At 49.3% G+C, this 14,549-nt stretch overlaps 4 protein-coding genes across 4 annotated transcripts; 3 read left to right on the top strand and 1 right to left on the bottom strand.

The window, feature by feature from the left end:
• Positions 1 to 153: 153 nt before the first annotated feature.
• On the top strand, positions 154 to 3,494 carry L228DRAFT_152596 (hypothetical protein). Its single transcript, XM_018329300.1, has 7 exons — positions 154 to 509; positions 568 to 597; positions 676 to 770; positions 831 to 1,144; positions 1,203 to 1,903; positions 1,969 to 2,480; positions 2,651 to 3,494. The coding sequence occupies exons 1-7, from the start codon at positions 477 to 479 to the stop codon at positions 3,147 to 3,149; spliced, it is 2,184 nt and encodes a 727-aa protein (XP_018187979.1). The 5' UTR covers positions 154 to 476; the 3' UTR covers positions 3,150 to 3,494.
• Positions 3,452 to 8,292, bottom strand: L228DRAFT_152601 (DUF221-domain-containing protein). The gene is made up of 4 exons (XM_018329301.1): positions 8,267 to 8,292; positions 7,706 to 8,049; positions 4,946 to 7,650; positions 3,452 to 4,879 (listed from the first exon to the last, which is right to left on the bottom strand). Exons 2-4 carry the CDS (start codon positions 7,894 to 7,896, stop codon positions 3,840 to 3,842), a joined length of 3,936 nt encoding a protein of 1,311 aa, XP_018187978.1. The 5' UTR covers positions 7,897 to 8,049; positions 8,267 to 8,292; the 3' UTR covers positions 3,452 to 3,839.
• Positions 8,293 to 11,085: 2,793 nt separating this feature from the next.
• L228DRAFT_248101 (hypothetical protein) lies at positions 11,086 to 11,927 on the top strand. Its single transcript, XM_018332787.1, has 2 exons — positions 11,086 to 11,379; positions 11,818 to 11,927. Exons 1-2 carry the CDS (start codon positions 11,173 to 11,175, stop codon positions 11,875 to 11,877), a joined length of 267 nt encoding a protein of 88 aa, XP_018187977.1. The 5' UTR covers positions 11,086 to 11,172; the 3' UTR covers positions 11,878 to 11,927.
• Positions 11,818 to 14,174, top strand: L228DRAFT_248099 (hypothetical protein). Its single transcript, XM_018332786.1, has 6 exons — positions 11,818 to 11,926; positions 11,994 to 12,116; positions 12,187 to 12,212; positions 12,278 to 12,688; positions 12,753 to 13,201; positions 13,274 to 14,174. The coding sequence occupies exons 1-6, from the start codon at positions 11,887 to 11,889 to the stop codon at positions 13,680 to 13,682; spliced, it is 1,458 nt and encodes a 485-aa protein (XP_018187976.1). The 5' UTR covers positions 11,818 to 11,886; the 3' UTR covers positions 13,683 to 14,174.
• Positions 14,175 to 14,549: the final 375 nt, after the last annotated feature.

The following is a 14,549-nucleotide window of genomic DNA, read 5'->3' as shown; positions in this document are numbered from 1 at the left end:
TCGGTTCATCTTATCTCCGAGGGAAGCATGGAGCGGAGCCATGAGGTGACCGATCCATGAAAATCTGCTGTTTGTAATTCCGGCGTAAATCCTTTGTCTAGATAGAAAGGCCAGAGCAGCAGAGGTCAAAAGCCTAGAATAACTGGCTCGTCTGCAGCAATAGTGCTCCTTTGTCGTCCGTGGATATTTTGCCCCGGCTGACAAATGACAAAGCCTAATTGCCCCACGCTAGAATTCCGTCTTGCTAGCGCCACTCCACCCCACGGGGAACCGATAGACCGTGAGCTCACGACCTCTGGTCTCTGCGCAAATGAGAGCAATGACAAGGAATTTATTTTTTGGATATGGCTGCAGAATTCTAATTCGATCTCACTTCTTGTAATTCGTTCGATTGATGACACTTTGGCTGTGGCCTTAGCAGAAGCAGGGATCCATCTCTTTTTACATGTGATTGGCCGGGCAAATGTCTCGGCATCATGGCGGGAAGAAACCTCCAATCCCATATCGCCGTTAGTTATTTAGTCTGCAATTCTTATTACCTCAAGAAGTTGACATTTTTGATACTAGTGTGATGAGTGTAGAGCTCACAAATTCCGCGTAAGTTGGCCGTCGTGATGTTCTCGCCGAATATCTAATTGACCATGATAATCTTTAAGCTGACATTGATAATTTCAGTGCTCAAGAGAGCGACCATCTTGCTCTTGGTGTGTCAAGCACAATGCACATTGCGTTTACAGCTTGAAACCTACCCGCAGCAGGCTCACTCGAGAGTATGTTCGCTTGAGACCTTTGCAAATTCTCCGTGGTTCCTTCGCTCATCAGTATGACAGATATGTGACTTCTTTAGAAGAGCGTCTTCGCGAATATGAGGATGCGTTTGCAAAATTGTTCCCTGGAAAGGATGTCGAATCTCTGCCCAATCTGGGACCTCTAGCGTCACAGAGCGGTGATGAGCAGAAGAGTAAAAGTACCTCCGAGAAAAGCTCGGAGCAGTTATCTGAACGAGAGGCTCCTGATTCTGCAGATGAAACTTTTCCGGAAGAGGCAGAGGGTTTTGATTGGATGGAATATGATCCAGGCCACACGCCATTCACGGATGGAATGGCAGCCTTGTCCCTCAATCCTCGAGGACGAGGGTATCTCGGTGAGTGCTGTTTCGCGTCACACGCTTCCCATTTAGCCATCTAACATGCTACTCCCAGGAGTATTCTCCAATTCGTCTCTCCTGCGAGCGCTTCATTCGCATGGGTGGCCGATTGAAGACCCCGAGCAGCAGCAAGATTCAACGACATATGAGAAGGGCCAAACTCAAAACCAGCCTACTCCTCTACTGATCAATCCATCTTCCTCCCGGCAAACCAATCAGATTCTCATTGATGCTTACTTTCATTTCTATCATACCGCTTACCCTCTAATCCACGAAGCCAGCTTTAGAGCTCAGCACAATGAGCTCATTCCGCGGCCACCAGGCCGTATTTGGGAGATAATTCTCCACGCGGTCCTCGCAAAAGGTGCGTGGAGCTTACGACAGGGTGACTCCGTTCTCGAAAACCCTTTTTATCTCGAGGCACGCAATCTTTTAAAGGAAGCTTTTATTTTCGAGTCTGGAAGCCTTCCACTGGTTCAGGCATTGGCCCTGCTTGGCAACCTCACGCAAAAGGAAGACAAGCCCAATACAGCATATAACTTTCTGGGCTTGGCTGTCCGCATGGCAATTAGTATCGGCCTTCACAAGGAGCTTCCCGACTGGAATATCAGTTTGCTCAAGCGGGAGATGCGAAGACGCGTATGGTGGATGCTCGTCATCTTCGACAGCGGAGCAGCAATTACTTTTGGACGTCCCATCACATTGCCAGCCACGAGAACGACCGATGTCAAGGATATGTTGAATGTACATGACGCAGTAGGTCTCACGTCCAAACGGAATTTGCAAATAGATGGCATAGACTGATATCTCTTTACTGCCAGGACCTTACCGCAGCAACGTCAGCAATCCCTCTAGATCCTAACGAACCAACATTGTATTCTGTTCCCCTAGCAAACGCACAATTCAGCAAGCTAGCTAATCCTATATACACACAACTTCTCGCAAAACCTGCGTGTTCTGCCGAGCGCCTGAGCGAATTCGACCAAATGATTGAAGCAGCAATGAACAATCTCCCAGAATACCTCAAAGAGGATCACATTTCTTCATTGTCCACCGAATGGCTACAGTTCAACGCCACGCGATTGATCTGGCGGTTTCGCAATTTCCGGATTCTCATAAACAGACCCATAGTCATGCGATGGGCTATTCGCCGAGCATCCCGTCGCCAATCCGAACATGGAACCCCAGAGGAAGAAGGAGAGGAAGACCACTCATCAGCAGAGCAACGTGCACGACTGGCATGCTTAGAGAATGCGCATTCGACCATCATCTCTGTTCGGGACTTTACTCTTTCTCCTCAAGCCAGTACTCTCATGGCAATCTGGTACGCAATGTAAGTATCCATCTTTTATCCTTTCTATCATATTACCCTTCTCTACTCCTTTCCCCTTAATTTTCCTCTTCGCAATCCCTCGTCTGGAGTCAACATGACAACTACGTTTCCATGTCAAATCCTGAGCTCTGGCCCCATTGACTCACAATATAATGTCCTGTCCGTTACAGGTACTTTCTCTTCCAAGCCAGCATCATCCCCTGCATCTTCATCTGCGCGGCCCCCGAATCGCCCGACATGCCATCCTGGCTGCATGACGTGCAAATCGCCCGCGAGGTCCTCAACGCTCACAACCACGCCGCGAGCAATACTAATACCCGCCTTCGCCTCGCGAGCAAGTTCATCGCCGTCATCAACCGCCTCTGCGCCACGCTCGAGGGCAATCACGACACGTTCCCGCACAGCGCGGGCCAAACGGATTTTCTCAACGAACTTAGTCTGCAATTTGCATTTGGTGGCCACCACGATAATCTTAGTGGTGATTATGATTTGGATATGCGTGAGTATTTTGACGGCCATAGTCCTCTTACTGCTGCTGGCGGTCGTCCTGCTCCTGCTCCTGCTCCCGTTGGCAGTGCTCTAGAAGAAGGAGGTGTGGGAACCAGTAGTTTCAATGACGAGTTTTTGTCAGTCGCAGAGGACATTAATAGTCTGGCTGGTTGGATATGAAAATTTTTTTTCTCCTTTTTTTTTTGTTTTGAGTCTCTGCATTTTCCTGCACAAGAACAAAAGAGCGCAGGAACGACTCCGAATCTTTGATATTATCCCGAATTATACAAATTGCGCTGGTTACTCAAGGACACAAGGTAGCATACTTTTCGTACACAAATATTTGTCTCATAGTTATATGCTAAAATAAATTGGACATACGCTCATGTAACAGGGACGGAAAATGCTAATTAACTACCTTAGATGATGGTATATCAATATATGCTGACAAGGGAATTGTAATGTACGTGATATAATACGAGGCAATGCGATGCTTTGCTGCTTTGCTATGCTCTGCTATGCTCCGCTATGCTATGCAAAAAGAAAAAAAAAGAAAAAAAGGGGGAGGGAGAAAGAACATGCCAGGACATAAACACATGGGAGTCTAATGCGTCATTTGTCTCCTCGTTGCTCCTCATTAAAAACATAAGATTGTGTTGCGTTAAAAAAAGGCGGAATGCACTAAGTTTAATTGAAAAGAAAAGAAAAGAGCACAAGGCAGACCTCCTACGCCTGAGAAATGCCACTGACAAAAATATCCAAACTTGGGGGTTTATCACGCTCAGACTGATGCAGCGGGAAAACGGAAACGAAACCAGGGCGGGGGAATACAGCAAGAGAAAAGAAGGGAAGAACAAAGGGCAAATAAACTCATAGCTCAATGAGATCGACTTCGGAAAAGTCTGGTGGACTGCGGCGGTAGACGACTCTGCCTTTGCGATCTAGACCGGTATATTCGTTGCTGATCCAAATGTGCTTGCTGAAATTCTGGGTGCGATAAATCTCATCATCACTGACGCCGAGATCGTCTCGGGGGATCCAGATCACGGGCCGTTTCGCGCGGAGTGCCTCGTGCTGGAAGGCGCGTTGCACCAACTTGTCGCGCTCGTCAGGGGTGAGATCTTCGATTTCGTCATTGATTCCTGAAAAGAGCGCTTCGGCAATCGGGTTGATGCGCTGTGCTTCAATGTCTGTGGCGCTTTTCTTGACGTGGTCATGCGCAGTGGATTTGGCGGCTTTGGGGTCCTTGGGATTGACCATGTACGATGCCCGCCGGTTTCGAGACCGGTCGGCCCATGACTTGTCCGGGAGCATTTTGCCGAGCTTTTTGGATGCTTGGGATGCGATTCTGCGATGGCGCCGATCGGGCTTGCCGCTTGCTTGCTCCTCTTCGGCCCCGTCAACTCGGGGCTTCTCAAAATCCTCTTCTTGCTCTTCTCGAGAGTCTCGCTCGTTGCGTTTCAGCGTGTCTTCCAAAGTCTCGCCAGGCTCCTCATCATCCACCAGTCCAAAGCGTTTCGACTGAGCTCTTGCAAACTCTTCATCGCGCCTGACAGCGTCATCTTCCAAAGTGATTGGCAAGTATCTGAAGAGAGGTCCAAAGGCTTCATTTAAAAGAAATTGGAATGCTACGGTTAGGATGCCGACAACAATCATGACGATTGCCTGGGATTTGCATGACGCACGATCGTGCTCATCGCGAACGAGGAAGAATAACCCGACTAAACAGAGCTCCATGATATAGAGACCGGTGAAAAGCTGATTGATAGCTCTTGGGTAGAGCAGACCGCCAGTATCGAAACGGAACTTGGTCACATAAAGCGTATTGTATCGATAAACGACCCAGAATAAGCTAAATGTGATAATGTCGAAAAGGAGAATGAGGGGTGAGATCACAGAGTAAATCAGGCCTGCGTGACGAAAATTGTTAGTTCCAACTGTCTCCCCTTGAGGGGTTCAATGGTTCTGGGTCATACCAATGGCAGCGAGTGTAGTGTAGACTGGGAAAAATGTCCCCCACATCATCTGCGGCAAGTTCGTTTGCCGGGCCCACTTCTGTCTAGCAGTATTGTCCAACAGCGGCGCAAGAATAAACCAGCTGACCAACCCCCCAATCTGGACAAGAGCTCCTGCACTCACAGAGAAAGCTTGCAGTAGCATGTAAGAGAAAAAGTAGTTGCTCGCCTTGGGTAAATTCGCAGCGAGTAATTGGGGCGCCGAGCCGAGATTGTCGGACAATTGCTTGATGATCGTGGTAATTCCCGAGGAAATAGAGACAACCAGAAAGACTTGTACAAAGAGGAACGCAAAGTAATAGTTTTGGACTGACAATTCAATGGCCATGCCCGTGTGCACACCCTGCTGCCTTGCGAGAAAGCGAAGTGTAATGGGGAGAAGTGCCAAGAGGGCCGCAAGCAGAGCCTGCGGTAGAACACCCTGCACGAGGGAGAGAACCCACTTTGGCAGCTTGCGGATCCAGCCAAGCCAGGGGAACGTGGTGGTGAGGTAGCTAATGTTTGACAACAGACCAGTAAAAGTGACTGGGAACGCCCATCCAATAATCAGAAACACGACCAGGGCCATGACGGCCGCAGTACGAAGGTAGCGCTCCCACCACTTAACGGACATGTTCTCCCACAGCACATCATCTGGCGAGATCTCTACCAGTCGAGGAGCCATTTGCTTGGGCACATGGTGACTGACAGCCTGACAAGCCATGTGTGCAGCCACCTGATGATTGAATTGGACGAAGGCAGAATTCATAAGAGGGAACTTTTCAGGCTCTTGCTGGTCGCGTTCAATCTCGAGATTTAGCCTTGCAAGTTCTTTGCGGCAATGATAAATTGTGTCGACCTTTTTGCCAATCAAAGGAAGGGCAGGCATCCAGCCCCAACCAAAAATTGGCAACCGCATCGTGTCTCGATCACTCTCTTTGACATACTTGCGCCAGAGAGGCTCCCCGTACTCGTCATTGTCAAAATCTTCGTTGTAAGCTGCAGGATATTCCTCGTCTTCCCGACGATCACCTTCCTTGGCATGTTTTTTAAACGGATTTTTCGAACTCTTCTCTCTAATTTTTTCTCTCTCCGCGTCAGGCCCGTGTTCCTCCCCGTGCACAGTAGCCTGGGTGGCGGTGGAGGGAGCAGTAGGAGAAAGGGTTGTCAAGGGGTATTCATCGTCCTCACGCCCCTTAGGCTGCGGACTCGGTACGTCTGAAGTCTTGGACTTGCCCCTCCACCACCAGAGCCAGCTCGATTTCGGGGGTCCTGAGGAGCCCTCGGAGCCCTTTTCTGGATCTGGCGTCCTCTCTGCATTGCGGACGCTCGAGTGGGTTTCTTGCTGCGCGTAGTCTCGCTCATCAATGGAACGAGGCCTTTCAGGCTTGTCAGACGCATCAGACTGATGCCGAGCCTCCTCTGCAGTATGAGCAGTATCTGTCGTATCGACATGCCCTTGCAGGGTCGACGTGCTTGGTCTCGCGGTTGTGTCAAGAGATTCGGTGCGCTCTACGGCCATGTCCCTCCTTCCCTCATCCATGCCGTCAACCGGGGCTGTGGCGGCCCTGTGGACAGCGGGAAGTCCATATCGAGGGTCATCATCGTACACAAAGCCGTTACTGTTCGTCAACCGACCGTCGACATCTTTCCCGAATCTCTTAAAGCCTCCAGCTAGTGAGTGCCCAAAATGTTCAAAGCCATGACTCATCATATCGAGCCCTTGCCCGACAACTGGGACTGGAATGCCATGGCGACGCTGCCCTTTTGTGGGCGAAGATGAGCGCGAGGATGAACGCGAGTTTGCTCCGGAGGCATCATTGAGCGCTTCTTGCAGAGTGTGTCGGACCTGGTGAGGGTTTCCCGAACTCATACCAGCTCCGTCCATCATCGCCAGCGCTGCAGCATTCTCTTGAGCTTCCTGGCGGGCTTGCTTGCGTCGCGCCCTCTCCTGTTTGGACAAGTCTTTATTCGCCTTTTTCGCGTCCTTTTCGAGTTGCTTCAACTGCGCCTTCTTCGCCTTTTTGATCAAATCAGTCTCAGCCGCCTCAAGCGCTTGAGCCAGCTTGTTGCGAAGCTGGACCTTTTCCAGGAGTTCATCAAAGTTGCGATTGATCCAGATATTTCGAATGCCGCCCGGAAACACATCGTACAGACCGTCGAGTGCTTCAACTGAACACCACTTTTTGGGGATGGCAGATACTAGCACAGTAGTGGCTGATGCACGCAACCGATGCTGAGGCGAAGTCAAATATGCTTGACGCAAGCGGATGTACCGGCGGAGCTCGTCGTAGAAGACAAAGCACACGTAGACGACCACAAGTATTGCCAAGACTAAGTGTGCCCAGTATCGTCTCGTGTGATTGGGGCTTATATTGCTCCAGGAGAGCGTATCAAGTCCTGTCACATTGTTCTGACCTGAGTTGTCCCCGGTTCCAAAATGAGAGCCCCGTCCAGATATGTGATTTAGAGGAAGTAAGATCGGCAAAATGACAATCGCTAGCGGAATGAATATTTTCAGGAGAGTCCGTAGGTAACGAAGGAAGAAATATGCGTCCAAGCCGCATTTCTGGATGAATTCAGAGCTTGAGGTTGTAAAAATAGGAAGGATCCATCCCAATCCGAGAATTCCTGAATGAGGGGCTTTTGTTCGTTCGCGCTCCGGCACCAGGTATGTACGAGGTGAGCTAGGAGAGTTTGTCAGACTGCGAATATCGACTTTGGGAAAACAGAGAGCCTTACTATATTCTAACGAGCTTGTTCTTCAGCAGCACGAACACGAGAAACTCGGCGCCAAAAACAATCGCGGAAACAGCGACCGAGGCCAAGAAAGAGTTCAAGGAAATGCCTTGCGAACCCTGACCCTTTCCTGCGGAGCCATTCAAGGCATCAGAAATGTCGGATCGAGCTTCCAGCTGTGCCAAGACGTCCATTTTGGCGTAAGATCCGTCGGGACCAGCCCGGGGCTCTTAAAAACGTCGCTATCGGTGCTATTTCTATCGATATCTCCAGCTGGAGATGTCAAATTGGAAGGGCGGGACGCGGTGGTTAATCTGAGAGAAGACCGAAAAGAATCGACAGTCCGCCTATTTCAGACACAGTCAACAGGAGTTTGTTTGGAATAAAGAACAAAATCAGGAGAACCATGCACTAGAGTGTCGAAATGGATATCAGAGAGAAGAAGATGACGGAAAAAGATTATCTGGTAGAGTGGCACAAAAATAAAGATAACAATAAGATGAGTGGGAGATATGTGACAAAGGGAAGAAACGAAGTGCACATGTCAACAAAAGGCAAACCTACCCGTGTCTCTGTTCAAGCAGGCGCTCAAGCTTCAAGGGTTCGGTATCCTTGAATACACAAGCGCCTGAAGAAAGGCAGTTGAGGAATGTTCAGGAAATATTCCTGTGCAGGTCATAATAGCACAATCCCGCAACCCCTTGGGCTTCTCCATCTATCTGCCCAGCCTTTTTGGCGAATATGTATTTCCCCTGGCGACTAACAGAACTCTAGTTCAACAATCGCTGGTGACAGTTGAGATCAGGGAACCGCCGAATTCCCAAACAAGAAAGAGCGCCCTGGATAACGTCCATTTCTGCCCAATCAGAGACGACCTCGTCAGTGCCGAGTGATGTCATTTGCATTGACGTGTGAAGTAGCGGTACGCTAATTTGCTTTTACAAACGGAGAGAAACACGGTTAATTCAAATGACAGAAAAGTATTTCTACTTGTGGCTTGGTCTCTGACTTCACTGGCGTTTCCCGTCCTTCCTGTCTGCTGCTGTCTCAGCGAATCAACGAGAACTTCTCCAAACCGCCGAATCAAGGACGTTTCATTCTTCTGTGCCCTTGATGTTTATTGAGCTATCTTGCCATTCTCAGGCTCACTAATATGCTACCCTACACTACTCACTGGGTCAAGTATACGCGCAGAACTTCATCAGTACGGCGGGTAGCAAACAAATTTCCCTTTAATTTTGAATCGTTCGTCTGGTGGACCGCGCGAGTTTGTACCGAGACGACCGGGCTGTCTGCACGTCTTGGCAGATGGATCAGCGTGGGTTCTTGGCCCAGTGCAAGTCCGAAGTGAAGAAGAGCGGTCAGGAAAGCCAGAACCACGAGGCAGAGAGAACCGCTGAATGCAAGTGTCACAAAAGTCTTCAAAAGGGAAGAAAAATAGCAGTCGAAGAGACAGAGCGTAAGTATACTACGCTCTGTCTGACTTTTTGAAGTATTTACACTGTACATGTGCGAAGACTCGGTGCTGGGGGGAAAGACCTCGCGCTGTATCAACTGCCAAATGATTTTTGTTGAGATGTGCAAAAGCCATTCGTGGCAGGCAAAGCAAGCAGTCTTATAACGTTTGCTGTCGTGTGAGCCTGCTTTTTCACAGTATAAGCATGCTCTGGCAGAGAAACGCGAAAGTAAAGCACTGTACCCTAACCACTGGTAGATTACATGCCTCACAGGGTTGTCTCAAGAAAATACTGAAAGAGAATGTCTCTGAATGTTCGCTCATGCGGATGATTTCCGGAGAATAAACTGCTTTTCCGGCTGCAACATTGAAGGACCATATCTCAGGCAGCTACCTAATATATGATGCCATAGTACTCTTATGGATTTGAATTGAGCTGGATGAATGCAACGCGGCCACTTGGGAGATATTGAGCAAATGGTACTTCCAGATTATGACCTTTGTGCAGGTTACCATGATCAAAATTCCTCACTCTAGAGTTGTGCTGCTGTAGTCAGCATGTTTGCATAATAATTAAGGTATCTAAATGCAGCACAAATTCATAAAAAGCATATTCGGAGACACGTGGTTTTTGTGCGCGACTACTTATTGACATCCTCGTGCTCTGTTTTAGGTGCCGCACTGCCGTTGGCATGCCGATGGGTTGGGGGGGAGAATAAATTTTCCCTTTGCTTTGGGCATCCCTGGAGCCCCCCATGTTCAAGGCTCTCACCGCCCTCGCAGGTTTAATCCGATGCCGTGTCTATCACTTCTCCGGCTCCCCAGATCATAGATGACAACGCCTCGAGGAGCTATTAAATCTGGAGATGACTTAAAAAGGTCAATACGGGGACCCCGATCCCCGCGATCCCCGTAAATTCCAGCAATAATGACAAGACCCCAGAGGATTCCAGAATGATGGTGGCCAAGATCAGTGGGACGACGGAGCCCCGCTTGATACTGGAAATGGCAGCTCTGAAGAGGGTCCAGGCTGGTGGGGTATGGGGAACGAGAAGCATCATGCCATCCATCGAATGAGCCAGGGCTTGGGACGGCATAACCACGAGGGATTAAGGTGCGGTTCTCATGATCCCGCTAGGGAATTGACATGTACGGATCCGAACAGATGATCCGAGCTGTTCTCGGCGTGGCTCATTCTTGTAATACCAATATACGTTACAGAATATATTGGTCCATGAGAATGCTATCCCGTAGGCGCAAATGATCAATCAAAACAGTAGCCAAGTCTTGGATGCATGGAGGATGGTACTTTAATGACTATCAATTTCAATTAATAGAGATAGATGATTTAGTCAGTGGAGACCATGCTTGGTGGATGGCCCTTGGGTCCAGAAGTCTGACCGAATTGCTCCATTGAGCCATTTCGGGAGGGGTGGAAGAGCAGGGGGCAGCAAAATTGGTAGCGGCACTTGGCTACCGACAGTTGGGTTGCGTTGGTTGGATAGTTTAGCCCTAGAGCAAGAGGATTAGGGTGTGTCCCTGGCAGTTATGCGACCTTTTTCTCCTTCTTCTTACAGTGACCACGCTAATGCGTGTACGGACAAGCAGACTACCGTACCCGTATCGGTCTACTGTGCTCCGAAGGTAAGTTAACTCACACCTTCACCCAACGGCGACTTGGAATTATTGGAAAGAGGTTGAATGGCTCTTTCCACCTTGTCTGGCACATGTGAGGTAGCCCATCGACCCCTCTAGGCAAGGAAGGACCCCAAAAAGTAATGCCACTTTCGGGCGACAGAGATCACCCTACTGCACACCTTCCCCCCCTGGTTTACGTGGTTAGGGCAGAAAGAGGTAACGGGAGGTAGGGGTGTGTGGGTGGGTGCGCGTATGATTGCCGCTGCTGCTGTTGCTCCTACCGACTCAACTTTATTGCCCAATTGACGCTGGTACAGGGCTCTGCAGCTGGTAAAATTACTTTGCATTGTAGGTATGGAGGTAGATACTCCTAGTAATGCTTGTAGAGCGTGCTTCGGTGTTTGCTATGATTGTTGTTTGGTGCTCTGCCCCTCACCGTAAAACTCGACCCATTAATCTCATCCCACTTACTATATATGATTCCCCACCCCGCCATCATCCTCAACTCAACCCGTACCGTACGCATTGCCATTCAATTGACTCTCAACCTCCTTTCTTCTCATCAGAGATTGATTATATACAGGTGAGTAAGCATTTATCTTTGTCAAGGTCTTGCACTGCCCAAATCATCATCATCACTTTCTTCATCTCCAATCACCAACAGATGGAGGATCGAATGTCCTTTTGCGCGACATCGGGCGAGATACCCCACCGTGATGCCATGGTGGGGCACCTTTGAAAGAGGTTGCGGTGCGGCCCAGCCACTGAGTGGCATCAGCTACTACCTCTCGGCTCGTCCGTTGCCATTATGGCATCTCCTGCATCTGGCCTTTCACCACTACTGTATTACCTGTACCTCCGTCATTACCGCATTTAATCGGTCCCAATTACCCGCGTTCTTTCCTTTTTCTCCCATTTTGAGACCAACACAACATCACCTCTGATTTTTGACGTACGCTCTTTGATTCGTTGCCCGCCTCTCTCTCGTCTAGGCGAATTTGCTGACCCTTTTCTCATTTAGGAGGGAACGATCGTGCCACCCGTTCCTTTTCAATTTCGAATTTTACCAGTAGATCAATAGATTGTCAAAATGGTCGGACTCGGTCCCAGAAAGCCTCCGTCCCGCAAGGGTAAACTCACCATGCTGAGCCTATCGACGAGAATACCCGATACTGATTCTTAATGCGCTGTATCAAGGCTCCATGATGGACGTCCCCAGGGACCTCCTCGACCAGATCAAGTGGCTCGAGGAGCAATTCTACATCCCCACCGAGAAGCTCAAGCAGATCACCAACCACTTCATTCATGAGTTGGAGAAGGGTAAGGATACATTGGCCTCTGAAAACGGATCTTTGAAAACACTTTTGCTGATTAAACCGGAATCGTGCAGGTCTCAGCGTTAAGGGTGGCAGCATCGTTAGTTCAGCCATTCAACTTTGAAATTGTGCGCATTGACTGACAGGAATTTTCCTTCTTATTAGCCCATGAACCCTACCTGGGTCATGAACTACCCCACTGGCCACGAGACTGGCACCTTCCTTGCCCTCGACATGGGTGGTACCAACCTCCGTGTTTGCGAAATCAGACTGCCCGAGGCCAAGGGCGAGTTCGACATTATCCAGTCCAAGTACAAGATGCCCGAGGAGTTGAGAACCGGAACCTCCGAGGAGCTCTGGGAGTACATTGCCGACTGCTTGCAGCAGTTCCTTGACTACCACCACGAGGGCGAGAAACTCCACCACGAGCTTCCCCTCGGTTTCACCTTCTCTTACCCCGCTACTCAGGACTACATCAACCACGGTGTCCTCCAGCGGTGGACCAAGGGTTTCGACATTGACGGTGTCGAGGGCAAGGACGTTGTCCCCTTGTTCGAGGCTGCCCTTCACAAGCGCGTAAGTTGAAACCTCTCGAGACTCGTGGAAAAGCCGCAACCTTGCTGATTGTTGTTGGTTGTAGGGTGTCCCCATTAAGCTGACTGCTTTGATCAACGACACCACCGGCACGCTGGTCGCTTCCGGTTACACTGACGACCAGATGAAGATTGGCTGCATCTTCGGTACTGGCTGCAACGCCGCCTACTTTGAGAACTGCGGGTCGGTTCCCAAGCTCGCCCACATGAACCTCGATCCCGAGATGCCCATTGCCATCAACTGCGAGTGGGGTGCCTTTGACAACGAGCACGTTGTCCTGCCCCTTACGCAGTTTGACCACACTGTCGACCAGGAGTCTCCCCGTCCCGGCCAGCAGGCCTTTGAGAAGATGATTGCTGGTCTCTACCTCGGAGAGATCTTCCGTCTTGTGCTGGTCCACCTGCACGAGACTGGCCATGTTTTCGAGGGCCAGGATATCAGCAAGCTCAAGAAGGCTTACACTCTCGACTCGTCCTTCCTTTCTCTCATTGAGGAGTATGTATAAGGATTCCAGTGATAGAATCAAAATGGCGAAAATATGCGGAATGCTAACTGTCATGCCACCAGGGACCCCTTTGAGAACTTGTCCGAGACTGCCGACTTGTTCCTGAACCGCCTCTCTATCCGGCCCACCCAGCCCGAGCTTGAGCTCGTCCGTCGTCTCTCCGAGTTGATTGGCACTCGTGCTGCTCGCCTCTCTGCTTGCGGTGTTGCCGCTATCTGCAAGAAGAAGAACATTAAGTCGTGCCACGTTGGTGCTGATGGTTCCGTCTTCAACAAGTACCCCCACTTCAAGGCCCGTGGTGCCACCGCTCTCCGTGAGATTCTCGACTGGCCCGCCGACCTCAAGGAGGACCCCATTGACATTCGCGCCGCCGAGGACGGTTCGGGTGTTGGTGCTGCCCTCATTGCTGCTCTGACCCTTGAGCGTGTCTCCGCTGGCAACCTTGCCGGTATCAAGGCCGAGAACGCGTAAACGAAATGAAGAAATAGAGAATAAGGGGGAAAAAAGCGAAGGAAAAGAATCTTTTTATTGGACTCGTATATATGATGGAGAAGTGTCTCGTTTGGGGGAGAAGCTACACGGAAATGGTACGATCGACATTGGCATGGAGATTTGTCGAATGAATTTCCGTGGGAATACGCTCCAAAGGCCTTTTGCCTCCCAGAATTAGGCTTGACGCGTCTTTTTGAGAATATCTTTTTTTCTTTCTTTCTTGGAGACTCGCATGTCGCCTTGATTTTTCTGGTATTGAGGCACGGGGCTTTGGAGCAAGATGATCCGAGGGCGAATTTGTTCTTGACACTCTTGCTGTCTCGACTTTTTTGGGTGGTTCTCTCCCTGGGGACATGGGAAGGTGAAGACCATGATGACATCTTACTTTTCTATGTTGGTCATTACTGTGATGGCTCTTTTCTTGTCTCTTTGAAATATCTTTGATGTTGATGATATATTTATTGCCAAGGCTAGACATTTATGAAATGAAATTTTTAAAGCACCCTTTTTGTCCAGACCTTCTTTTATTACCAAAAGTCATGGTACTGTCTGGTTTCATGACCGCTTGTTTTCAATAGTCGTGTTGTACAAAATGTTGAAGTGTGATTCTTTGATGTACAGTCTAATCTATCCAGCACCTTACCTTTCTTTCTTTCTCTCTTTCTTCTCTCCCCTTTTTGACTACAAGAAAAAGCTGTGTCTTGTGTAGCGCACTGTAATTGTGATTTTATTTGCAATCGTACCTGGCACAGTCATCATAATCGCTGCACAAGTATATCAAATTGACTTGGAATCGAAATTGTATGAATCATATTCTTTTATTATACCCTACGCCTTTTTTCCCCA

This window comes from Xylona heveae (genome assembly GCF_001619985.1).
Source record: "Xylona heveae TC161 unplaced genomic scaffold L228scaffold_6, whole genome shotgun sequence".
In the NCBI taxonomy this organism is placed as follows: Eukaryota; Fungi; Ascomycota; class Xylonomycetes; order Xylonales; family Xylonaceae; genus Xylona; species Xylona heveae.
The sequence above is the reverse complement of the archived record's forward strand: the minus strand, read 5'-3'. Positions and strand labels throughout refer to the sequence as shown.